The sequence below is a fragment of the Macrotis lagotis genome, chromosome 4, assembly GCF_037893015.1.
Source record: "Macrotis lagotis isolate mMagLag1 chromosome 4, bilby.v1.9.chrom.fasta, whole genome shotgun sequence".
In the NCBI taxonomy this organism is placed as follows: domain Eukaryota; kingdom Metazoa; phylum Chordata; class Mammalia; order Peramelemorphia; family Peramelidae; genus Macrotis; species Macrotis lagotis.
In genome coordinates this window covers 92,657,013-92,684,642 of record NC_133661.1, presented here as the reverse complement: position 1 = coordinate 92,684,642, position 27,630 = coordinate 92,657,013, and the positions used below count along the sequence as shown (strand labels likewise).

At 40.4% G+C, this 27,630-nt stretch overlaps 1 protein-coding gene across 1 annotated transcript; it reads left to right on the top strand.

The window, feature by feature from the left end:
• On the top strand, positions 1-27,630 carry BAG3 (BAG cochaperone 3). Its single transcript, XM_074233522.1, has 4 exons — positions 1-224; positions 19,538-19,885; positions 21,948-22,346; positions 26,225-27,630. The coding sequence occupies exons 1-4, from the start codon at positions 42-44 to the stop codon at positions 27,041-27,043; spliced, it is 1,749 nt and encodes a 582-aa protein (XP_074089623.1). The 5' UTR covers positions 1-41; the 3' UTR covers positions 27,044-27,630.

The window sequence follows — 27,630 nt, the reverse complement described above, 5'->3', positions numbered from 1 at the left end:
CCCAGCCCCGGCCCCAGCTCCAGCCGCGCCTTCCCCAGAGCATGAGCGCGGCCACTCACTCTCCGATGGTTCAGGCGGCGGCCGGCGGCGGCGGGGAGCGGGACCCCTTGCCCCCGGGCTGGGAAATTAAAATCGACCCCCAGACCGGCTGGCCCTTCTTCGTGGATCACAACAACCGGACCACTACGTGGAACGACCCGCGCCTCACCCCCGAGGGGCACAAGGTGAGCGAGCTTCCCCCTCGCCGGCCTTCCGACCCCTCCCCGCGGGCAGCGCGGGGGGTCGGGGCTTCGGAGGAGAAAGTTGTTGGGCGGGGCAGCGGCGGCTTGGGGGGCGGGCGGGGAGCGCGGGACGCGGGGCTCCCTCCTCCCCCCGCTTTGCTTTGGGTTAGTGCCGCGCGGCGCCCGGAAAGTTGGGAGCGGAGAGCCGGGGCGCGGGGGGCCGCGGGCGAGTGTGCGCGCCTGCGTGCGCGCGCCCCGCCGGGGCAGGCTGCTGTGTCCGGCGGCGTGGCGGCGCCGGGACCCCGGGCCCTGCCCCCCAGCCCCGAGGCGCCGGCCCAGTCCGGCCGAGCCGCCCCGGAGCCCGCGGCGGAGGCGCTCCCCGGCCCCGCGTGCAGGGATGCTCGCCGAGGAGGCGTTTCCGCCGCCCAGAAGCCCATAGATAGAGATGCAGGCGGGAGGCGGGAGGCGGGAGGCGGGCTGCTGGCCCGGCCCGGCCCGGGAGCGGAGGCGCTGCCTTCCGAGCCTGGCGGCCCCGGGCCCCTGCGGGCTGCGGCTCGGAGTCCTCCACGGAGGATCGGAGCCATCCCGACAGGAGGGCCAGGAGAGGAAAGGAGGCGCCCCCGACACCACTGATGGTTTCTGGTTACGTTTGGGGCACACTGACGTTCCCTGGAGCGTGGGGTGACTCCAGAAGTGTCCCCTCGGAGCCCGGGCCGGGCCTAGGTGGGCTCTGGAGTCCTGCGGCCCCGGGGAAGCGCGTTAGAGGCGCGGAGGCTGCTGAGGCCTGTGTTGAAGGGAGTTTGGGCGGACTCGGCGGAGCCGCGGGCTTGGCCCGGGGCCTCCCAAGGCCTGACTCCTTTAGCTGCCAAGGAAGGTTCCTGACACTTCTTCGGAAATGGGTTGAAACTTCCCAGCTGTTCCCCTAAAAATGGTGGCCAGGGCAGGCAGGCGGCCTATTTCTGGGCCCACTCCTGCGGCGCGGGCGGCGGCCCCTGTGAAGGTGACTCTCCTCGCCTGGGCTTCCCACTTAGGGCATTCATTTTAGCGTCTGCTGGTAACGGCTTTTACTATGTAAGCAAAATAGGGCAAATCAACTAAAAAAATAAGACCAACGTGTAAAAATTGTGATTGATGAAGGGGGCAGGCAACAGTTCATAAGACAAAAACCAAAGCCAGAAGGATGAGCAAAGCAGAAACCAGTTGACAGGTTATTTTGAATTTTAAAAGGCTCTCAAGTATTAAAAATTTTTAGGGAAGTATTTTATAACTAGTATTTTACCTAGAAAAATGCTTTTTCCCCACTTGAGTTTTATAAAATACTGTATACCTACCAAGCCTCCCTAGGCCTCAGTTTCCTGAACTATAAAATAAAGGTTGAGCTAGATGACCTCTGATGCCCCCCCCAATACTATGATCTATAATCTTACAATGTTGAGGAAACTCCCCTGCCCACAGACATAAATTCACAAGTAATTAATAGTATACTCATTTCTAAAAATTAGCACAGCTGACTAATTTTCTATAATTAACCTAGGACATAATTGTGTACATGAATTTTGGAATGCGCAGATACTTGGGTGAGGTAGAAATCATCTTAGGAAGAGTTTGTATTGTTAGCTGAGTTGTCATTTTAAATCAGTTTAAAATATCAGGTAGTTAGGGAACATTTATTTTGCCATGTCATTCCTGTATAAATAAGCCAGCTTATGGGAAATATGTAGAAATCAGGAAAATTCAAGGCAGATGTTAATAATTATCAAGTTTGAGCATTTACTTCTTGTGATGTGTTGAATGGCCTAGATAGATTGGCATTTTGTTGTAAACATGAAACTGGTCTAACAAGTCCAGAAAGCTATGTGCAAGAAAGGTCTGCCCAAAAAAATCATATAGGCTGTGGCTTAAAAAAAAAATCAGATGAGAAGGACTTTGTTTTAGGTAAATTTGAAAGTCTATCACTTTGGGAAATTATGACTCTTAAAAAAATACTCTCCTTATAAAAATGATGCAAGTAATATAAATATCATGAATTCATAGTTATAAGGGATTGATTCTACAAACAAATATCTGCCCTAGTCTGTGATGGAGCCAGGACTTCCTAAGGTCTTCTGTCTCCAACTCAGCTATGAGTGGCAGAACCAGATTAAAATGTAATTGGGAAACATTTAACAGAAATGAAAATACAATACAATATAAATCTGCAGTTCACTATCCCTGTCTCTCTCTCATAGGGTGACTTTCTCTCCTTAACTTGTCTTCCCATACTCTCTTATCCAGAAAGGTTCGTTCCTGCTGCACTATGACTTCCTGGAAAATTAGATGTCTTACACTTATCCTATTTTACAATGTATATAGCTAGACCTGTTTTCAGGAACAGTGTAGAATCCTAATTTGTGAATGAAATAACTCAGCAAACAGTTGGAAGAGAACTTTCATCCTTTCACTGGGCTTTCCCAAAGTAAAATTCCTTCTGAGCTTTTCAGATATCTAGGAAGGAAATAGGAGGTGGGACTATTGAAGGGATGCTGTAAATATAGGGCTTTCTCAGAAACCATTCAGTAAGCTCCTCCTTAGCTCATAGATTACAAAACTGAGAACCAGTAACTTTAAATAGTTTTTACTGATTGTCTAACAGTTTGCATCAGAGCCAGAATATGAAACCAAGTTCAATGAATTCAATCAGTATTTCTTATTCACTTACCTTGTATATTTTTTATTTTTGATCTTGTAAGCTTTTTTAAGAGCTACTTTTAAAAATCCCAATCAAAAGTATTAAACATGTGGAAAAGGGGTCATGTAAGGTAGCAAACTTAAGATAAGTCCTTCTAGAAATCTGACTCTCAAATGTTCCCATACCTTGCTCCCTGTATCATTGTACTCTCCTCTACACAAATTTTCCATGGTTTGTGAAAAATCTAAGGTTTCCTGTAGTATTTATGTCTAAAGCCAGTCATTTCTTCCCAAACTCTGGAAATTGTGGTTGATGAAAAAGGGGGTTCACTTAACAGTTTCATCTTAACATGTGGGAAAATTGAGGGTCAGAGAAGCATTGATTTTTTTTTTCTCACCTAAACCATGTTATTTGGGTAGTAAGGCCTTTTTAATTCCTAATGCCTTGTTTATTCCATAAAACTTATCTGTACCTTTATTGTATACTGACTTGTAATATTTTTCCTACTTTTTCAGTTTTTTTACTTGGTATACAGCCTTAATCTTTGTTTTTTTTTCCTTGTGTTTGAGGGTTTTTTGGATAAGTCAATATGCTTAAGTGACTTGCCCAAGGTCACTCAGCTAGGTAATTATTAAGTGTCTGAGACCGGATTAGAACTCAGGTCCTCCTGACTCCAAGGCTGGTGCTTTATTTACTTCACCATGCCCCCTGCCTTAATCTTTTAAAGAAGACCACAGGTTCACTGAGAACAGGGACATATCTTTAGGGACCTATCCAGTTTTTTGGAGAACAAGGCAGCTTAGTTCAAAATAAAATGGGACTTACCAGTTTCTATTGGGTCATTCCAGGACAGGCATTGTGGTTCCTGTTGTCGTGGTTCCAAAGAAGTATAGGCTTTCCAGGGGTGGCTAGGTGGCCCAGTGAATAGAGCACCAGCCTTGGAGTCAGGAGTACCTGGGTTCAAATCCGGTCTCAGACACTTAATAATTACCTAGCTGTGTGGCCTTGGGCAAGCCACTTAACCCCATTGTCTTGAAAAAAAAAAACCTAAAAAGAAAGTATAGGCTTTCTATTCTTTGGACTATTATTTAGACTATTCCCAGGGAATATGGACTGTAGAATATAGTCTTCTATATAGGCTCAGAAGTACCTCTATATAAAGGCCCAAGTATTGACCAATTAGCTTCCCAAAATAATGACTTTACATAAAAGTATGGACCAGTAATGTTGGATTCTTTGATTTGGAGAAGATACTAAGAACTGATCCTATAACATATATTTAATTGAAACATTGATTAAGTGACTACTATATGTAAGACACATAGAGATGAACAAGACAACATGTACCACCCCTAAAGGAGCTGACATTCTAGCAAAATAGAAACTACTTCCATGTTGTACAAACTCTGGACCTTCAGACTGAGTCACAAAACTTTTTGCTACTTTGCAGTGACTGCAGCGTGCCTTTATTTAGCACTCTTAGTCTCTATATTTCCCTATGAGGACTATTTCTTTTAAAATATCTCACTAAAATTTTTTCTGAATATTATTAACTTGCTATACCTTAAAGAACATTTCCATATAGAAAGAAGGGGGGAGAGTAGTATAAATGAAACTCTTAAGTCTTTATTATGTACAACTCTCTACTCCCAAAATGAATCCTCCCTTATTACAAATAGGCATATTCAAGCAAAACATTTACACATTGCTTTTGCCTGATAATTTATGTCTCATTTTTACCTCTCCCAAGAAGTGGGCTTCATCCTCAGCCTTTTGGTCATTGCATTGCCAGAGTTCTTCAATCTCTCAAAGGTGATTTCCTTTGTAATATTGTAGTTTTACTGTACACCTCCCAGCTCTACCTGCTTCACTGTATCAGGCTTCCCATTCCCAAATAATCCCATTCATCATTTTTTTTATGATTCAGGAGCATTCCATGACAGCCATCTATCATAATTTATTCATCAGTTCCTCAATCGATAGCAGCCGCTTTGTTTTCAGTTCCTTGCTACAAAAGAGCAAAATTGCTGTGAGAAAATTGTTTGCCTTTTCTGCCTTTATTATCGGATCTGATGGGGGGGGTCAGTTTGGATGTATTTTAATTTCCCTTTCTCTAAGAGTGGCGCATAGACAGCCCCTCCCCCAGATCACCGGAGCCGGAGCCGCGGTGACTCAGGCCCGGGCCTGGGCGCCCTGGGTCAGCGCTGGAGAAGTGACTCAGCACTGGGCTGTGGACTCTGTGGACACCGAATGTTCTCGACCAGGGGCGGGCGGGGCTCCTCTTTCCTTTATTTACACAAACACGGGCAGAATTTTGGGAATTGGGAGAACGTAGAGTAGGGACCCCGGGAAAGTTGCTAGGGAGGCTCCCGGGGTTAAGGAAGGAAACTCGCCCCCCACCTCCCGCCCGGGCTCGGGTGGGCGGGGCGGCGGGCACTGCTGGCTGCCCAGATGGGCCTGGGCCCGCGGACCTCAGGCCTCATGGTCTTCTGGCCAGGACACCACAAGCTGGCAGTTGTCCCTTCAAGGCTTTGAATAAAAGCAGATAAAAGCATAATAGAGGTTTTAAAAATAATAAAAGTCTGAATTTGTTGAAAAAATTGGGGAGAAGTGGACTATCACAGCGACTTGCCGTGGCCCCGCTGACCGTTTCTCTAATAACTTTTTCGGGATATTCCTCAAGCAGCATGCTATGCTACCCACTTTTTTCCTCTTGTTACTTTGCTTCAACTTTAAATGCCACTCATCAAAATTAGGTCAGATTACTTATTAAGGTTAGAATTTCCCCCACAGGATAGACTTCTCTTGCCCAAAGGAACAAAACCTTCATCTTTCTCTTCCATCCTTGAAACAAGAGAGACTTTCTGCTTCCATGGGCTGTTTTTAGATCCTGTTTTGGACGCGGTGGCTGCCCATTTGTCTGATGAGTTGTGATTCTTGGTACAGGACAGGCACATAGACATGCAGGCTCTGGAGAGGAAGGGGTCGAACCCCTCATTTTACAGATGAGTCAGTGACTTCCCCAGGCTTACTTGGGAAGTAGAGGCTGGATTTTACACCCTCCCTGCTTCTCTGACTTAAAAAAACCAGCGAAGCCCTTTCTCCTAGTTACCCATTAAAAAAAGTGTTTGGACTTAGTGGCTGACTGGCTCTTACTGAATGTGTTGCTAAAGGGAAGATTAAAACAAGTCGCTTCTCAAAGTCGCCGAATATTTGAGGTCAATAAGACATCCTAGCAATTGACTAAAAATAAAAATAAAAAATATTTTAAAAGCAGACCTTGAAAGCTCCTTGCTGTTACCAGAATGTCATTGTTTTAGTTCTTATTCTTAGTAATAATTTTACATCACTTGCATTTCTCTCTCCCCCTTATCCTTCCCAATAAGCCATCCCTTGTAACAGATTTTTTTTAAAATAAAGTAATTCATTAAAACCAATATCAGTATATCAGTGTCTGGCAGGAAATGCAGTATTCCATGCCTCTAATCCCGTAGCTCTGCAATGAAAACCATTCTCTTCTTTAGGGCTGAGTTCCTTCATCATAACCAAGCATTCTGTTTGAGTTTATTATTCATTTTATTTTCACATGTAATATAGTTTTCTTCATTTTATTCATTTCACTGTTCATATGTTCACATGTACTTGAATTCTTCATATTTTTCATTTCTTATGCTTCAGTAATCATTAATTCATGTACCTTTGCTTAGTCGTTCCCCAGTCATTGGGCAGTACCTATGTTGTATTCAATTCTTTGCAACCCCCAAAAAAGTGTTGCAGTGACTATTTTGATATGTATATGGGCCTTCCTGCCTGTTTGATTTTCCCTGGGACTTCCTTCTCTCTTTGACTTTGTAAGCCTAGCCCCAGGATCTCTGGAATACAGGTAATGGATATTTTAGTCACTTTATTTGAGTATTATTGCAAAATTATTTTCTCTTTTTTAAAAGGAATGGAATTTATTTGGAAACTTCAGGTGATTTTTTCTTTATGATTTTTCACCCTGGAATTGGTTAAAATGGAAATCCTTATTTTTTTTTTTTTTGTGAGGAGGCCTTAGTTTTGCAATTCTCTGAAGACAAGACACAAATAAGATGAGGAAAGGGAGGGAATGGTTTACTTTTCCTGCTGAATTCAGGGGCAGTGAAATAGAACAATGCCAGCTGGATTAGAGATCCCAAAACAGGAACAGGCCTTGGAAATCTACTGGTCGATTTAGATCTCCTGGTTAAGGGACCAACTTCCTGAGTTAAAGTTTTCAAATTTGTAGCATGTTGATTTTATAGACAACTTTTAATTTTCTATCTCTAAGCTTTAAGATTGTTTAGTAATATGCTTATATATATATATATATCTACACATATGTAACTATATGTACATATATACATATGAATATTTTATGAGTAAATTTTATGTATGCAATCTTCTATTCTTATAGTTTCTCCTCTTTTTACATCCTATGAGAAGGGAAAATATGTTTTATCTTATTTCTCTGCTCTGGAACTTTCACTTTTTTTAATTATGCAGAGTCCAGCTACCATTTGGTACTCTTTTCATTTTTATTATTGAAATCATTGGGCACATTAATTATGGGAAAACATGGTCAGATAGGTAAATATGTTGGCCCAAAGAAACTCTGCAAACGATAGTTATTTTTTATAATATATGGCAAAAAAAACCAAATGAGCTCATATGTAGAAAAATTTTCATGTTTATTTTTACCAACATCTAAATGAAATTTTGTTTTTCTCTCAATAATGAAGGAAATCCCCTGCTCTACAGTTTTGGTATAGGTGTGTGATCACTGAAAATAGAACATACCATTGAGAGTTTGTCCTTTTGTTATCATGACATTTTTATTTTGAATAGGTTGATACCTGGTTGGCTAGATAGGATATTTTAAAGAATTTAGGGCACTTGAATTATATCACTTTCTGTTTCAATATCATGCATTTGAGGATATAGTTCTTGAGTCTTCAACAAGTTATCTGTTAAGTGGTTATAAAATAAACTGCTGTATGGGTTTTAATGCTGGAAAGGGGTTTTTAAATCTACAGACATGTGCTGCATAATATAAAGTTCTTGGTTACCAGCCTGCATAAAAGCCAGTAATAGAGAAGGCATGTCAAACTTTGTCTTTATATGAATAAAGCAGCTTATTAATGATCAGAAAAGTATAGCTATTTACCTTGGTACAGACAGAAGCTCAGAGAAGAGCATTTTTAAATTTCATGAATCTGTCCTGTCTCCCCTTCCCCAACCACTGATAAAGCAAGAAAAACAAAACCTATCAGAGATATTCGAATAAAACAAATTCCTACCATCTCTTCTCTTTCTGAAGGTATATAACATGTTTTATGGACATTATTCTCTTAGTCTTGCTCACTTCACTTTGTATCAGTTCTTTCAAATCTTCCAGGGCTTTCTCAAGCATTTCCCTGAATCATTTCTTTTTTTTTAATTATTATTTTTATTTAAGGCAAGGGTTTAAGTGACTTGCCCAGGATCACGCAACTAGGCAGTTATTAAGTGTCTGAGTCTGGATTTGAACTCAAGTCTTCCTGACTCTAGGGCTGGTCCTCTATCAACTACACCACCTAGCTGCCCCCAGTCCTGAATCATTTCTTACAGCATAATAGCATTCCATCACATACACAAAACTTGTTTGGCTATTCCCCAATTGGTGGCCATTCCTTCAGTTTCCAATTCTTTACCTCCACAAAAAGAATTTGTAAGAGCAAATATATCTTTATATAAATAGGTTCTTTTCCTCTTTTTTTTAATCTCTTGGAGTACACATCTAGTCCCAGAATTGCTCAATCAATGGGTATATATAGAGAGAGTTCAATAGTTTGGAGGCTGTAGTTCTTAGTTCCCAGTTGCTTTCTACAATAGTTGGATCAGAACCTAGGCTTTTTTTGTTTTCTATAGGAAGATGGTGAACACCCATCTTTTGTTCCTTTTTTGGAATTAAATATTCAGATAGTCACTACTTGACTTTCAGGTTAGATTTGGTAGATTTTAATTCCTCACAAATCTCCCTAGGTTCCTGTTTTGTTGAGGTTCTAAATACAAAAAGTACATTGAGCACCTTGCTCCTGCCCTCTGCTCCCAGGGAGTTTACATCTGCCTTGACTAGCCAGTATTTCCTACTGGTTGACACTAAACTTGTAGTTGTTGCTTGGAATGTTTGGCATTCATGGTACAGTGAAGAGATGACTGTATTTGGAGTCAGTGGACCTCACCTAGCTGTGCCACCTACTACAGGGCAACTTTGGATAAGGTATGATACCTCTCTAGACTTTATTCATTTGTAAAAGGAGGGGATTAGAATAGATGACCTGTGAGATCTCTTCCATTTCCAAATCAGTGATTCTAAGCAACTTCAAATCTCTGGAATCCTTCATTTGTAAAATAAGGAGGCTGGAAAACATTATAAGATAGACTTTTGAGCATTTTTTCTAGCTATGATTCTAGCATTATATAAAGATTTTTCTTTCTGGATTAATATTCCACATTGAGAAATATAAATAATATTGAGAAATGAATTCATTAGAATTGCTCATGAGTAATAATAATAATGGTAAAGCCCATCACTTGCCCTGCTACACCATGTCTTTTCTTTAGCTCAAATCACTTATTTGAAAACTAGCTTGTATTCCAAAATTTCTGGGAAAAGGATTCCAGGCTCCTTATTTCTTAACATATTATCCTCTGTTCTTTTGCCATGCTTTTCTTGGTTGATCATCAGTGAAACCCAGCATCTGATTGTATGATCTAAGTCATAATTTAAAAAGACTTTTCTGGCCTAAAAACTCAGATAATTAAATCTTTGCCCTACTTAAGGGCTCCATAGTTATGAAATTAGAAGTGCAATGGAGCTATTATTACTTTGGTGATCTCAGGTCATTGAATTTTAGAGGCAGAAACTGCCTTAGATGGCATCTGGTCCAGACCCTTGTTCAGATAAGGAAACAGTCCTCGGTGAAGGTGAAATGATTTGGTCAAGGTCACACAGGTAGCAGCAGATTGTATGCAACAGAGTTCAGTTTTAAAAAACCTTTGATATCTTAACTCCAAAATCGTAGCATTTCTATTACACCATATGATGACATCATTATACTGACTCATTTTAGATATGTTAGACTTAGCAGTCACCTCAACTCTGTTGGTTAAAGCAGGGTTTCCTATTCCAAGCTATTTACTCTGTGCATAGATCAATAAATTATCTAAATTTGTTCTTGTAGGCTGTTCTACCGTCTCCAGGGTTCAGGGAATTGAAGTAACTGGCAGGAGCCAGATGAACTGAGTTCAAATAATGCCTCAGACGATTATTAACCTGTATAACCTTGAACAAATCACTTAATCTCTCTGTGTCTTAGTTTCCTCATCTTTAAACCAAAGGGGATTTGGACGCTGGTTTTCAGAGGTGCTTTCCAGCTCTAGCTCTACAGTCCTGTGAGAGCCAAGGAGAACAATGGAATAAGCTTTTGAAGTCTCTTCATAGTAAACCATAAGAATCTTGGATAGCAAGAGTATTGGGGACTGATTTGCAGCATCAGCAAGTGGGATACAACAGGTTTAGTACTGTGCAAATGTGGTCAGGATTGGGGGTTTCCTTGTGTTTAGTCACAATCACTTTGGTTGTTGACTAGACAGACCTTCCCCCAGACAAGATACCTCCCAAATTAGTTCCTCCTTGATCATAAGGGAAGCCAGAGGAGAAAGGAAAGATGGATCAGTATTCTCCTTTCGCACTATACATTCATAAGCATGCCTCAGTACTTGCTGGTGGGTTGATAGCATTATCTCCATTTTGGAACAACACTTTTTGAAGGCATTGAAGTTCATCTTGAATCCTCTGGGGGTGGGTGGGGGGTTTGGCTTAATTGAATGTGGGTTTAAAGTTTGTTATTTAATGCCATATAATTCTATACTTCAATTATTGAGTGGAAACTACTGTATCCAAAGAATTAAAATTCAATCATCACTCAAGAACAATGGCCTGGAGCTTGGTAGTTAACAGACTGCAACCCATAACAAATAAGGATCTAGGAAAAAGAATCAGAGTAAAGCATGTCATGAAACAAAAATAAAAAAGAAATACAGTCATAGCAGTCACATGGTGAAAGTGAATAATAACTGATGGACTGTCCATCTATGTGCTCCTGTTACAAATACCCTTGAGACACAAAAAGAAAGCTTCAGCAAAACGTTGGGCCACCTCCTAAAGCAAACTTATAGGTAGACCAGGATGAGAGTTATTCCAAAAGGTAGACATATAGGCTGTAACCTTCATTGTTGCTGAGAACTCCAAACGGATACACTACCTGCTTCATTTGGTTTTTTGGGTTAAATTTTATTGTTCTTAAATTTTCTCATAACATTAAACTTAAAAAATTATTGTCTTTGTTGCCTCCCCTTAACCTTCACACCACATCTCTCATTGCCTCTTGTAATAAAAACGATTAAGCAGTGCTGACCTCATGTCACATAGTACCCCATCCATATGGAGCCATCCTTATGTATATTTTATTCAAGTTCCCTAGGAGGAACATTCTCACAATTACCTTTAGCTAACAAAGCAGGCCTTGCTTGATCTCTGAAGATGTTTGAATCTCAGTTCTACTATCTGATTTTGAGCAATTTGCTCACCCTCTATGAGCTCAGTTTCAATGTTTGTACTGCCTTCCTGTAAAGTAAGCTAGGTGAAGAATTGGTTTGGGGGCCCAAAGTAGCCAACTCCAAACTCAGCCTTCAACATCCATGTTCTACATACCATGTTGAAGACAATACTAGTACTGGCCCCTTCACCCACCAGTGATTGATGTGAAAGTGCTTTGTAAACTTAGAAGTGTTTTTCTCATAATATCTTAAATATTGCTTTTCTCTTAAGTCCCCTCTAGATTTTGTATCCAAATAGTTTAAGTTCCTCTAGTATAAAAACTTGCCTAGGGTTTCCTCTAATAATACCTTGCTCTTAATGGGACAGACTCATCTCATCAGGGGTAATTTTTCCTTATCTCTTATTCTGGTAATTTTCCCTGGAGAAACTCAGCGGGAGAACCTGGCACCTGAGGGTAGGGCAATTGACTGAGAATTTCAAGGCAATTTACAAGATTACAGGCAAGAACAATCAGATTTTTTTTTAGGTTTTTGCAAGGCAAATGGAGTTAAGTGACTTGCCCAAGGCCACACAGCTAGGTAATTATTGAGTGTCTGAGACTGGATTTGAACCCAGGTACTCCTGACTCCAGGGCCAGTGCTTTATCCACTGCACCATCTAGCCGCCCCTACAATCAGATTTTCAATGGAATACACTAGGCTAAGCAGTGAGTTTTTCATTCCTATCTGGGTTTAGCAAATAATACATAATCCAATGTATTTACCAAAAAAGATGATGAAAGTTAGCAAAATTGTTTGGCAAAAGTAGTTCCCAGAATGCTAAGACTAAGGAATATAAAAGTTAAATTATCAAATTATGTCTCTAAATAACATTAATATTACATTTTTAAAAGTAGTTTTGTATATATGTGAGTCTCCTTTCAATTCTGTGAGATGAATAATAATACTATAAGTTTTGTTATTTCCATTTCATAGTTTAGAAAATTGGCTCAGGGAGGTTAAATAGCTTGTCCATGAGCACACCAATATTAATTAGCATAGTAAAATAATTCAATCCCAGGTTATCCTGACTTCAAGTCCAGTTTATCCACTGTGCCAATTTGTACCCTCTAAATTATGATAATCTGTTCAAATTTCTTATCACATATTCCTTTTTTTTAGAGTAAATGTTGAAGGTATACTGTTATGTCATTTGTAAATAAATTGGAATGATGATGAATAAGGAATAATATAATTATAGTAACTGCCTGTATGTTATGATTTTTGTGGTTAATAGCATTGCTTTCTACAAGAAAAAAGAAAAAAGCCTTCCAAGATTCACTATGCCTAAATTTGAAGATAAGGGTGCCATAATATAAGATAATCAGGGAAGCTGTATTTAAGCTTACTTGTTTTCATGTTGATTAATTTCTAAAGATTACATTTTTATTGATGTCTTTTGTGTTGTAGTTGTTTTCCTTTCCTTTCCCCATCTTCATTGAACCTTCCATGTAACTAAAGAAAACAATTAAATGCATTTGCTATAATGACTACATTTCAAAGTGTTCCTGGCTTACTAGTTCCCCTTCCTTTTTGACTTGAGGGTGAAGGGTATTTCATCATCTCTTCTCTGAGCCCTTCAGTGGTTTTTTTCCCATTACTCATTGTTAGGTTTCCTTCTAGTGATGTTTTCATTCACTTTGTTGTGTTTCTTATGTACATTGTTCTTTTGGCTTTTGGTGTTTTGTCCTCCATCATTTTGTCAGAATTCCTCATTGACCATTTCCTTACTTTTTTAGCTATTCTTTAATGGTAACCACCTTTATTTCCTTTTCTTTGCTGCCACCAGGAATGCCACTATGAATGTTCTGGTACATATTGTTTAGTCATTTTAATGATCAATGGATAGGGAAATACCTTGGAGTCAGGAAGACCTGGGTCCAAGTCCTGCCTCTGACATACACTAGCTGTTGTGACCATTGGCATGTGTATCATTTAAACTCTCTGTCCTAGGTAGCTACAATTTACCAGATAGATTGCAGATCTTCATTAGAGGGGGTACTTTCCTCTTTATTACTTATAAAGACAAAGCCACTTTAGATTTTTGGATAGAGAAATCAGCATTGTCCTTTACCAAAATTATTTATTCTTAGTGTGACTCTTATTTGTTGAATCATTTTTCAGGCATGCCTGATTGTTCATGATCCCATTTGAGATTTTCTTGGCAGAGTTACTAGAGGGACTTGTCATTTCCTTCTGAAACTGAGACAAGCATGTTGAATGACTTGCCAAGGGTCACACAGCACCTGAGTGTCTGAGGCTAGACTTGAACCCAGGTCTTCCTGACTCCAGTAGCACTCTTATCTGATAGAACACCTGGGAACTGGACTTTACTTAAAGAGAGCAGCCTGGGATTCTGGAAGACCTGGATTCTAGCTGCCACCCTTGTTAGAGCTCCTTGAAATGATAAGGGTTATTCCCACATCACAGGAAGCTTGTTTTGTGATTATCATTTTATTTAATTAGAACTGATATAATTCTATTTGAACATGACAGAAACTAATAAAGTCTTCCAAAAGACAGTAGGCTAAAAATAATGCCTGATAGAATCCCTGGTTTCCTTTAAAGCACCATCCAGGTGCCACCACCTCTGGGAGTCTGAGGGCCCCCCCCACCACCACGTTGGTGCTCCCTCTCCATTTCTCTTTCTCTCAAAAGTTCCTTTGGGTTAACCTCCATATATTGTATTTACTTATTTGTGTATATGTCCTATGCTCTATTCCCCAAGTTGAATGTACAGTCCACAATAGCCAAGACTGTTTGATCTTTATATTTTGAACCCCAAATACAATGTTCCAATCCAGAAAAGCCAGAAAATACTTATTGAATCGAAAGGAGCCCACAGGAATTTTGAGTGGATCAAAATAGAATGAAAGGATTTTGTAAATCATAAAGCACACTTTGTATAAAGGTGTAAGATAGATGGGACAGCTAGGTGGTACAGTGGATAAAGCACTGGCCCTGGAGTCAGGAGTACCTGGGTTCAAATCTGGTCTCAGACACTTAATAATTACCTAGCTGTGTGGCCTTGGGCAAGCCACTTTAACCCCATTTGCCTTGCAAAAAGAAAAAAGAAAAAAAGGTGTCAGGTAGAGTTTCCAAGAGGCAGGATGGGAGAGAGAAAAGGGGATAAATTGGAAGGTTGGAATTTAGCTTAATAAGAATTTATCAAATATTTTTTCTATGTAAACCACTAGGAATATAAAAAACAAAAAATGAAAACCTGTCCCTCCTGGTTTTCAGAGAGTTTAGTTTACATTCTTTTGGAGAATCCAATCTATAAGAAGCTAATTTGGTTTATTTATTTTATATTATTGTAATAATCTTGTTATGAGATAAACATAAAAACCCCCCCTCCCCTCAAGAAGATGAGAAACCTCAAGAATAGTGAGAGAGGGAAAAAAGTGTATTTCAGTCTGTGTTCAGATTCCAGTGGTTCTGTCTCTGGGATGAGTTGCCTTCCCCATCATAGCCACCAAAGAAGTTGCTTCAATATTTATTCCACAGTTGCTATTACTAGCTGTATTTCCCTCCACTCAATTCCTCCCCACTCTCCTTTGTTCTATTCTCTCTCTCCTTTCACCCTGTCCCTGTTGAGAAGTATGTTGTATCCGAGTACCTTCTCCCACAATCTTCCCTCTCATCTATCACCTATTCCCCCATTCCCTCCCCCCATTCTCCCTTATCCCATTCTTTTCCTCTCATTTTTCTCTAGGGTAAGATAGATTGCTATATCCTATTAAGTGTGTATGTTATTTCCTATCTGAGCCATTTCTGATGAGAATGAAGGCTCACTCATTCCCCCTCACCTTCCCCCATTTCACTCCATTGAAAAAGTTTTTTCTTGACTCTTATGTGACATATCTTAGCCCAGAAGCTAATTTGAGAAGGCAGCCAGCACAAAGAGCCAAAAGTATGAGGAAAGACTTCTTTAGGGGGAAAACTAATATCTGAGCTGAGTCATGGAGGAGGAAAAAGAAGCTTCCAAGGTGTTGGTGAGGAGGTGTGGGGTTCACTGCAGAGGTGAGAGGCAGTTTATGCAGAGACAATAGGTAGAATGCCAGGTTTGGGGAACAGCAGACAAACTGGAGGAGTAATCTCTACAAGACCCAGGAGTAGGAGTTGGAATGTTGACTTTTAGGGGAACAGCAAGTAAGTAGGTTGGTTTCATTGGAACCCACAATGAGTGTCGAAGGGAGACTGGAGCCAGGTTGCAGGAGAGTTTCTATTTCAATCCAAAGACAGCGGGGAACCCCTGAAGACTCATGAGCAGGGAAATGAATGATGTATACGTTAGGAAGATTATTTTGATAGCTGTGAAGTTTAGAGAGAAGGAACTATAAGTAGGGAGACACTATAAGTAGACAACATATTTTGTGGATGAAGAACCTATGTCTTAGACATTGATTAAATCGGGAACAAAAAAGGGGATGGGGGAGAGAGAGTAAGGATGGTTCTTAATCTGTGAACTAGGGAGACTAGAAAAATGGTAAGCTTAACAGAACAAATAAGGAAGTTTAGGGAGAAAATTTTATTTTTATTTTAGATCTACTGAGTTTGAGATGCATATAGAACATCCAGTTAGAGGTTAATTAGTGATGTGGCACTGAGGCTTGAGAAAAACCAGTGCTAGTTATACAGGTTTGTGAGTCATTTACTTTATTTTATTTTTTTGCAAGGCAATGGGGTTTAGTGGCTTGCCCAAGGCCACACAGCTAGGTAATTTATTAAGTGTCTGAGTTCGGATTTGAACCCAGGTACTCCTGACTCCAGGGCCGTGCTCTATCCTCTGCACCACCTAGCTGCCTCTCTTCCTACATTCTGGCCTTCTCCAATCCATCCTGCATTTGATCTCCTTTGATCTTCAAAATTTTTCAAGAATTTGACATTTTCAGAGTGTAGCTCCATTTCCTTCAGGCAGCCTAGAACTTATTCAAGCACTTGATTAAGCCCCTCCAGGGGACCAGATGCTTGGAAGATGCTGGAACTCCTGTTCACCTTAAGGTAGGTTAGCTGAGAGGTGATTGAGCGACCTCTCTGATCCTAGCTTCCTTTTAAGTCTCATTCCAGGGACATACCATGGGTTTGCTTGTGTGGAATGGAGCACAAGTTCTTGCAGGTCCTAACTGGGTAAAAAAAGTTTGAGTACAATCTTTGAGAATCTTTGTAAAACAATGTTTTCCTTATGTAATCCTACTCTACTTACTTAGAAAAAGTGTCTCCCTTTTATTGACTGTCATATCAAGGCTAAGCAAACTCAACCAGAAAGGGAAGGCATTCCCGATTTACTTCTTGCAATCTCCAACCATACCACCACTTTTGTCCCACTAAAACTAGACCTTGACACATAACCACCTTATATCTTTTTACTTACATTGCCCTCTATCCCATTCTTAAAAACAATAGTCTTTTTCTTCCCTTGATTCCCCATCTTTGGCATTCTGATGAAGCCTAAGATTATAAAGGAAACAAATTATACTGAAACATAATTATCAAAACATTTTAAAAAATTAACTAAGCCCAAGTTTATATAATCAAAAAATTTTAAAAAAATTGTTCAGTGAGAATCTGCTACATGTATTTTCCTCTTGGATAGTTGTAATTATTAAGAAAATATTCCAACTATGATTATGAATGTGTATTCTTGCCACTTTTATTAGACTAAGCTTTATTTGAGAGGGTAAGAGATACCTTCCAGGGGCGGCTAGGTGGCACAGTGGATAGAGCACTGGCCCTGGAGTCAGGAGTACCTGGGTTCAAATCCAGTCTCAGACACTTAATAATTACCTAGCTGTGTGGCCTTGGGCAAGCCACTTAACCATATTTGCCTTGCAAAAACTTAAAAAAAAAGAGAGATATCTTCCACTATGTATGTTTCTGTGTTGGCCCATTGAAGGCTTTTAAGGAATACTAGTTGACTTGGCCCCATTGAGTGTAACCCAGTTAAGACTTTCAAACACTGGGAAAGTATGACAGGTGAAAACAACAACTTCCACCCCTATCCCCCCCAAAAAACCACTAAAGCTCTATTAGCAAATGATGAAATCTCAGCCTTTTTCCAGTTCCACTTTTAAAGTTGAAAGAAGTAACAAATCCTTTATAACAGAAAGTAGTATTTTTCTCTTGTTCTTTTTTTCATACAGCCCCTTTTAGTGGGTAGAAATCCAACTCTTGGTATGATGCCTAACTCTGGAGAGTTAAACATGCTAATAAAAAATATGTTGGAGCCCTAGCATGTGGGTGTGCTAATCCAGTCCTGAGAGTGGGTAGTGGCTGCCAGTGTCCCCAAGGACATAGTGATATTCTTGCCTTTGCTAATGGCTGAAGAAAGTTGATAGAAGGGAGAGAGAAGAGAGAGAAACATTGTTAGGTCAACATATTTAGCTTCCAGGGTCATCTAAATGTTTATATACATATGCATATTCATGTAATAAAACTAAAACTTAGATCTGTCACATAGTTCTCATGTTGAAATTTTATTTGACAAATTTTGTTGCAGGAGGAGTTTCTCTCTAAAATTTCAAAGTTTCTTTAGCTTTAAATTGTTTTGTTGGGGTTTTTTTTTTTGTCTTCAAAGATATGATCACTTAATGAAGAATATTTCTATTTGAACCAGAAAATGAGTACTTTTCAAAGACGTTTTCCATATTTAGAAAGTACATGAATGGTCATAGTACAGTTTTTTCAATGGTCAGATGCCATTTGACAATTTTTACTCATAACTTTTAACTACTTTGGGGGGAACTCCACATATTTGTGTGATGTGCCTTCATTTGGAAAGCTCTCTTCATGGGGAATAATGACATTGCTTAGTTGAGTGACTGAGGTGCCTTGTTGTCTGTAACATGATCGTTCCCAGTGGTACATCTGGAACTTGGCCTTCTATAGGGCCCCAAAATAGACTGGCCACTGAAGAAAGAACTTCATAAGAGGACATGAGGAGGATCCCAGTCATTCTTAACCTGTTTGTTAGCATCAGTAAGGCACAAATAGTCCTAGACTGCAATCCTAAGTTCATAACCACTGCTACATTTTTTCTGTATGTTTCAAGTTTGTTTCTTTTTTATCCCATTCTCAACTTGAGCCCTGGCTTAAACTGATTTTCCAGGAGCTAGCCTCTCTGTTGGTGCAAGATCACTGTTACATACTTCTTTGGCTCTTCTTTAGTCTTCCTAATTAGTTAAACAGAGACTAAATCTTGGCATATTAAGTATAGTATGGTGGCTATGAGATTGAACCTTGAAGACCAGGGTATACAAATTCTGCCTTAGATACTTCCTAGCTGTGTGACCCAGGAAAAGTTATTTAACATCTGTGTGCCTCATTTTTCTCACTGGTAAAAATAAAGTAATTGGATTTAATGCCCCAAATTCCATTCAGCTCTAAATCTATGAATTGTCTTGAAATAATCTAGTGATTTGGTGTTCTTAAATTTATTTAATCATCAATTCTGAAGACTGATCAACTTTCCCTGATGGGTTCCAGATGACTCAGTAAAGCTCACAAATACCTCTCTGCATGGTTTGTTCTCTTGCCATTATATCACCCAAAGTAGACCTAATTGGCCAGTTTTGGACACTGACCTTATTCAACCTGCTTTCTCTTTGTTGTTATGAGTCTTTGATTTAATCAAATGGTAGCCACTGAAAGGGAGGGGACTGGAGAATAATGATTGGAAGTGGTTGTTTTTGATATTTTTTTAATATTCAACATTTATCAAAAAAAATCTCCCCCAAAAGAAGACTAACCATTAAGAGAATAATTTGGAAATGACAGAGGAGCAAGCATAATTGTGACTCCTACCCCAGGAGTCAGATGGAATAAGTGCCATGGTTTTTGGAGTTTTTTTTTTTTTTAATGTTCATTGAAGTTGATTGTCTAAAAACATTCCCATATGGGGTATCAAGAAGTTCTCTTTGCTTCTGAAGATTTGAATATTTTATTTTCCTAATCCCCCGTTTCTTTGTCTCTGATTTCTTTTGTTTAGGAAAGTCAATCATCAGCCAATGGCCCATCGGAGGAGAGTCCCAAGCTACCTCCTGTTGGAGGGGGGACTTCAGTGTACCCCCAGCTTCGTGCTGGTTACATACCCATTCCAGTTATCCATGAGGGCTTTGAAAATCGACAGCCCCACCCATTCTACTCCCATCACCAGCCTGGGATGCAACGAGTGAAAACAAATGCAAGCCCTCTGAGATCTCAGTCACCTTTAAGGTCCTTTTCCCCATCAGAATCCCCCCTCAGAGGCTCATCTGAATCTACCCAAATAGAAAAGCCTTGTGGAAAGGCAACAGCAGCTGCAGCAGTCCAGGCTCCAGCCTCTCAAGGCCTTGAGGTAATTGGGGGTGTCTTAAATTTTTGTTTATTTATTTATTTAGCTTTGAGTTTTTGCAAGGCAGTGGGCTTAGAGTGACTGGCCCAAGGTAATTATTAAGTGACTGAGGTCAGAATTGAACTTATGTCCTTCTGATTCCAGGGCCTGTGCTCTGTCCACAGCGCCACCTAGCTGCCCCTTTCTGAGCATTTTTGACTCATAACATAATATTATTTGGGTGTCCTCATCAATCACCAACCACTCAGGAAAAGCTGATTTTCTTCCCTCCCCACCCCCATACATTGTTTTGACAAAAGATACCTTCCAACAATTATCCAAAGTTCCCACAATAGACATTCTCTGAAAATATATATTTGAATGTTCTTTTAATAATCCCTTGAGGCTATTTCATCAAATAATAATATAGTATTTTTTAGAGTTCTATATTGTAATATTTAATTCTTACAACCACCTTATGAGGTAGGCATTCTAGATATAATCCCCATTTTGAGGAGACCTGAGTTTTGGTTCTATGATTTTGGAAAAGAGCTATGTGAATACATAAATAGTCTCAGAGGCAGAATTTCAACCTAAGTATCTTTTGATTCCCAAACCTAAATCTCTTTCCACTTTACTTTGCTGCCAGTCTTAATTGCAGCCTGGCTTAGCTGGTATTGAGAAGGAGGTTCAGGTTCAGATACTGACTCTGCCCTATATGGTTAGGTTCTCTAACTATAAAATGAAGTTAGGCTAAGTGACTTTTTATAAGTCCTTTCCCAATTTCCTAGCATTATGATTCTATGCAAGAAAGCATTGTAGGGGGCGGCTAGGTGGCTCAGTGAATAGAGCACCAGCCTTGGAGTCAGGAGTACCTGGGTTCAAATCCGACCTCAGACACTTAATAATTACCAAGCCATTTAACCCCATTGCCTTGCAAAAAAAAAAAAATCTAAAAAAAAAACAACAAAAAGAAAGCATTGTAGGAAAGCAAAGGACTTGGGAGTCTCAAGAATTGGGTTTTATTCTTGGCTCTATGCCAGCAGTGATCCTGGGCAAATCATGTAACTTCTCTAGGTCCATTCCCTCATCTACAAAAATGAGGGCTTGGACCAGATCCCTGGCAACTCTGAAGCAGTGGTTCTAGAAGTTAAGTTCAGTGCATTAGTATCTGAAATCTAGCTCCTAATCCATTATTTGGCTCAAAACCTTAGGCATGCTAGGTGGAAATAATATTACTTGCCTTTTATACAATAATTTTCCATTTTTGTGTGCCCTAAAGATAGTTTTCATCCCTTCTGCATTCTGCATCTGTTTGATTTGTACTACCCACATTAAAATATGTGGATGTGGATGATGTGGAACATCAAGGGAAGCTTTCTCTTTTATGACATGTAATGCTTGTATTTGTGTTCTGTGGGATTTTTCTTTTTAGATTTTTATTGATTTGTTTTTAACCTCACCTGTATTTTCCAAGGTATCCCTCAGCCCTTCCCTTCCCTTTACACAGAACCATCCTTAAAGATGGCTTGCCCAAGGCCACACGGCTAGGTAAATAAAGAATAGAGATGATCTTTTTAAAAAACATTTCTGTAAAACTAAATAATACAGCTCCCATTTGAGCACCATATACAGTGTTTTACATCCATAGTCCTTCATATTTTCAGAGAGGGACATGCATTCTCAGGTGTCCTTTCTGGGGCCAGATATGATCATTATTTTTTCACAGCATTCAGTTTGGATTCTTTGGTTGAACTTCCCATTTATGTTGTAGGAGTCATTATGTAATTGTTTTCCTGGTTCTGCTTGCTTCACTTTGTGTCAGTTCATATGATATTTCCCATTTTTCTCTGTATTCATTATTTTCATTGTTTTTCCACAACCTGATAATCTTCATTGCATGCCAGAACCACAATATGTATAGCCTTTCCCCAGCAAATGGACATAGAATCTGTTCCCATTTCTTTGGCCCCAGCAAAAAGAAATAAAAGAAACCAAGCCATCATATTGAGTGAATGTATGTAAGGAATGCATAGGATGAGAAGTCATTCAAGAGAAATCTCTTTTTTACCTTTATGATTTGCAGAGATCCCAGTCTCCAGCCGCTTCTGACTCCTCCTCCTGCTCCTCCTCCTCTGGGCTGCCCCCATCTGCTGCCAGGAGCACCAAGGGAAGCCAGCTTCCCCGAGGCTACATCCCTATTCCTGTGATCCATGAGCAAAACCTCCCCAGGCCTCCAGCCCAGGCTTATCATCAGGCACAGAAGACTCACTATCCAGCTTCCCAGGGGGCAGAATACCAATCTCCACAGCCAACATACAGAGTCCATCCTGATGAGCGGGACACCAGGGCTGTCCGTGCACAGTCCCCATTTAGAGTGGTCACCAGGGGCACATCCAGCCGGGAAGCATCTCCTTGTAGAACAAATGCACCAGGGCTTTCTTCATCTCCTGCCAGAGTACACACTGTTATAGACAGCCCTCAGGTAGGAAGACTGCTGTTCCAGAGACATATTTAATCTTTTACCCCTTCTAGGGTTAGTAATAATTGTCACCCAGTGATCTTTCATCATTTCTAGAGGTGATGCATTTAATGCATTTCGTGTAAGGCAATTAATTGGAATTCATAATTAGAAAGGATTCTGAATTTAGAGCCCCAACTTTCACATTTTCCCCCCTTCCCCTCATTTATAGAGAAGCAAAATCAAGAACAAAGAGGTTCAGTGACTTTCCCCTAGGGTGGACAGAATGGCAATAGCTGAACAACTTCTGAACCATTTGGGCCTGAAAAATTAGATTTGAACCCAGTTATAGCTGGACTTCGAATCCAGCACTCTTCATTTCATCACACCCAGCAGCTCAGTGAGGTGGTAGATAAAGTGCTGAACCTGAAGTCAGGAAGATCCTAAGATCCAGTCTGGCTCAGATATTGGTAGCAAGTCACTGACCTTCTCTCAGGCTTGGGCTAATAACAACACCCGCCTCCAGGGCTGTTGGAAGGCCCGTTAAGCTCAGGTATTTGGAAGTCACTTTGCAAGCCTTCCATTATTGTACTCCTGTCCTTTCCTCTGAGCTGCCTCCAGAAATAAGATTCCTGGTCACAACATGCTTCAGCTTGCATTGTAACAGCCTAACTTGTTTTGGGCCTGGCGTAATTTCATAGGTTCCTGGGGCTTAGCTGTGATTCACGACTTTTTAATGTTATTGAATATTGGGGTGGGGAGGACTAATCACTCTCACCTCAAAGTAACAAAGCCTCCACATATATATATACTGGTCCTCCCTTTCCCCAAAAGTCAGAGAAACCACTTCTGAAGGGCCCAGAAGAATCAATTCCTCTACCCTGTCCATTAATTAAGGCAGGTTTTCATCTACTCCAAAAGCCCCACTGCAAGTCATTCTCTTCCTTGGGCTTTCCTTCTTATCTATAAGATAAGGAGTTTGGATTAGAAACACTAGATGATCTCTCAGGTCTCTCATTCCCATGATTTTAATCTGCTTGTTTAGTTAAGCTTTTATTTGCCTTGGTGATGTTTGCCAGGGGACCAAAGATCAAGCTGCCAGTAGACAGACAGGACTCCCCTAAGTGATGTCCTGGGATACGAGATGGGTGCCTTACATTTACCTGAAAGGTTAGATTGTCTATAAAACAGCATTTCCTACTGAGAGCTGAAGCAGCTGGGAGCTTAGTGGGAGCCTCATTGAAAATGAGGAGGGTTTAAATCCTGTTCCAACCACTCTCGCTGCCTGATCTGGACAAGTCTTTGCATTGCTCTTAGCCTCAGTGTCTTCATCTTTACTAGAGGAATAGGAGACCAACCAACAGAGCTGTAGCAGATGAAATTAAGTTGTGAAATGGTTTGCAGAGTGCCATATAAATATTAGCTATGATTCCTGTTATTATCTAATGTGCGTCTGCTGCCACGTGGACCTGCCAGCAGGAGAGCTGCCCTGCATTTCTGCCCTCCCAGAAGTCCTTGAAGTGACCTCTTGTGTTTTTACACCAATGACATATCTCGGTCTGCTTAAAACAGGCTGCTAGCACACACCAGGGCTGAAAATGTTCAATGTGAAGGTTTTCACCTTTTAGGAATCAGTTTTTATTTTCATCTAATATCTAGTTTTCTAATTTGTGTGTTTTGAACCTTTTTCTTAGAGTTTTATGCTTAGTAGTGGGGGAAAAATTGTTTTTAGCATAATCAAAACAATAAGAGGGAAGGAAAAGTGAACACTGATATTCATGTTTATGGGGTAAAACTGTAAATAACATTTCAGCAAAAACACACCATGCCTGTGTTTATTTTCTACTTTGGTTATGCTGTTTATCTTTAAACAATGGGAAATGAAAAGGTTTTTTTTTCCCCTAACCTTTACAGCATATTCAATCAACTGTATCTTGTTGGTTTTTTTAGGTTTTTTTTTTTTTGCAAGGCAAATGGGGTTAAAGTGGCTTGCCCAAGGCCACACAGCTAGGTAATTATTAAGTGTCTGAAACCGGATTTGAACCCAGGTCCATCCTGACTCCAGGGCCAGTGCTTTATCCACTGTACCACCTAGCCGCCCCAACTGTATCTATTCTTAAGTGAAAAGATGCTGTGCTTATTGCTTAAGAGTTGATTGGCTGGCTTAATTTTTTTGTCAAGCTATAAGATTTTTAAAATTGTTATATTAAAATGTTTAAACAGTTTTTTAAAAAAAGCCAGACTGCTACTTGAAAAACAGATAGTTGTCTGTTGAATGAAGATAGCTTCCTCTTGAATTAGCATAATGAAAATATTAATTGTCAAAAAATATTTTTAGGACTTTTTTTTCCTCCCTGTTCTTTGTAATGTCATTGTGGGAATGTTTTGCCATTATTCAGTTTTGAGTCACCTTGTGACACAGGGGTATTCTGAGGCACTTCCATTCAGTCTCCCCCTCCACAGAGCCTAAATGCTAGAACTACCCTGTTTTTTTGTGGAATATTAAGATTTCTTAATAGCAATTCACATTTATAAAGCATTTTAAGGTTTGCAAAGTACTTTCTATAGGTTATGTCTGATGTGTAGTGGCTGCTGTAAGTGTAGTGAAGTAAAATCTCCATTTTGCTGAATTTAAATGACTCACCCAGGGTCACCAAGCAATTAAGATCTGAGAGGAATTTAAAACCTATTTCGTTCAGGCTCCAAATTTAGTGATCTATCCACCATCTCCTTCTCTTTGTTTATGCTATGTAAAGAAAAAAATAGACAATTCATGATCTTAGGATCCATGATCTTAGGATCATGAACTCCTTGACTGTGACATTGTTGACTCCCCTTGATTATTCAATCCACCTATCAACCAACAAATTGTTCATTAAGAAGCAACAGGACTTGGACAGGGTCTCACCCTAAACTTTTATCTTCCTAAAAACACTCAGAAAGTCAGTGCAAACACATTGAATAATAATAGTTATGTAAGGTTTGCCAAATACTTTACATATAGTCTCTTAATCTCATTGGATCCTCAAAACAAAACAACCTCACGAGGTAGTTGTTATTTTTATCCCCATTTTACAATTGAATCATCTGACTGTGGGAGGGGGTTTAGTGGCTTGTCTCAGACCACACAATGATTGAGGTATGATTGGAACCTGGGGCTTCTTGAGTCTAGGTCCAGGGGTCCACTAGGCACCATCTACAGTTGTAGCTTCTGCTCTTGTCTTTAGCCCAGCTCCACCCCCTTTTGAAGCACAGTTCTTAAAAGATTAAATATCTATGTCATTTTATTTCTTTTCAATCATTCTAAGTAGATATTTGACATTTCTTCATAGAATCATAATTTTAGAGCCGAAAAGAATCTTAGAGGACATGAACATCCAACCTTCTAGTTTTACATGGGAGGCAGTTGAGGCAGGATTTGAACTTGAATCTTCCTGATTCAGAGACTAACAGTCTGCTGTGCCAGTTGACTGCCTGTAGTTAGTTACTTTCTTGTCTCTGGCACTGCTGGCTTGAACTCTCCTTGGCCCTCAACACCCCCCCACCCCCATTTCTCTGAAGCACAATTCTTAAAGGTTTAAATATCCTGATCATCCTTTCTAAAAGCTGAGTGTCCTTGACACAAACAACCCTAAGCAGTAAGAAGTGCCAAATTTCAGAAATGGAATCTTAGAAGAAAACACTGACCAGAAACCTTTATTACCAAAAAGAGGAAACAGCAGTTAACGGTTGAGTTGAATCTCAGTATAGGCTAAAGAGACAAAGTTCCAACCTTCTCCTCTCTCCTGACTCCCCCCCTCCAAAAAAAAAGGTCCTCCTCACCCATGACTACCTACATCTCCTGCAAATTGTTTAAATTTAAGTTTAAACTAATCTGTTTTTAAAAATATATTTGTCTTCAGGTTTCTTCTCAGCAGCCAGTGGTCCACCAAGAGTCATCTTCAGTGCCTCAACCTGAAAACAAGCTGGAAAATCAGTCAAGTTCTTCTGGACCAGATCTCTCTTCAGGCTACATCCCAATTCAAGTTATTCATAAGGAGACTGATTCTAAACCGGTTTCCCAAAAGTCTCCACCTCCTCCTGAGAAGGCTGAAGTCAAGGTCCCTTCTGCTCCAGTTCCCAGCCCATCTCCCATTCCCTGCTCTCCCCCTGCCCCCAGCTCTTCCAAGAACATAGCTGCAGAAGACAAGCCAGCCTCCCCTATTCCTTCCTCTGCTGAACCAGCCCCCCAGAAGCCAGCCGATGGGGAAGCAGGCCCCAAACATCCTGGTGTGGTGAAAGTGGAAGCGATTCTGGAGAAGGTCCAAGGGCTAGAGCAGGCTGTGAATTCATTTGAAGGAAAGAAGACAGACAAAAAATATTTGATGATTGAAGAATATTTGACCAAAGAGCTTCTGGCCTTGGATTCCGTGGACCCTGAAGGACGTGCCGACGTGCGTCAGGCCAGGAGGGATGGCGTCAGAAAGGTCCAGCAGATTTTGGAAAAACTTGAACAGAAAGCTGAAGATGTCCCAGGTCAAGTTCAAGTTTACGAACTCCAGCCGAGTTCCCAAGAAAATGTTAAGGCCCTCCAGGATACTGAGGCAGACAACACCTCAGCAGCTGACAAAAGTAAGAAGAGCACAGGAGATGAAAATGTCAAGAAGAAATCCAAAACTGAGGTCCAGGAGGCCAAACCCAAAGAGGCCGTAGATGCTGGTTCAAGCCCAAACAGCGCATAACCCAGCAGAACCAAAGCCACCAACTGTTCCAAATAAAACGCTAACTTGGACTTGGGAACTTGACCCTGTGTGCTTACAGACATTTTCAGTTGCATGCATTTCAGGAATTGTGCAGCCATTGGTTTATAATAAACTTAGCCGCTTGGGGGGGTCACAGTAACAGCTTGGGCCAGGGTAGAGGGAGTAGGGATAAGCTCCGAAAGAGCTGAATGAAAAACGATGCTTTTCTTATGTAGTCTTCTCTTGTAGAAATAAAGAAGCTGCTTATTGTTTGAAAAGGTTAGTCCCAACCTTGAGTCATTCAGGGGCCCTCTGTGTGCAAGGGCACACCATGTTAATCTGTGCATATTGTCTTCCCACGTGGCTTCCTTGGCTAGGGAGCTGGGGGAGAAATCATATACCACCACTGAAGAATAACCAACTTTAACTTTCAAGAAGATGATTTTTTTCCTTCCTCTTTTCACTATTGGACACTTTAAGTCATGACAGCAGAACGTGTATAAGAAACCATAGTGTTATTTATATATATGTGTGGACAACTTTCAATGCTCAGTTTAAGAATGGAAAATAAACCAAGAATATAATAA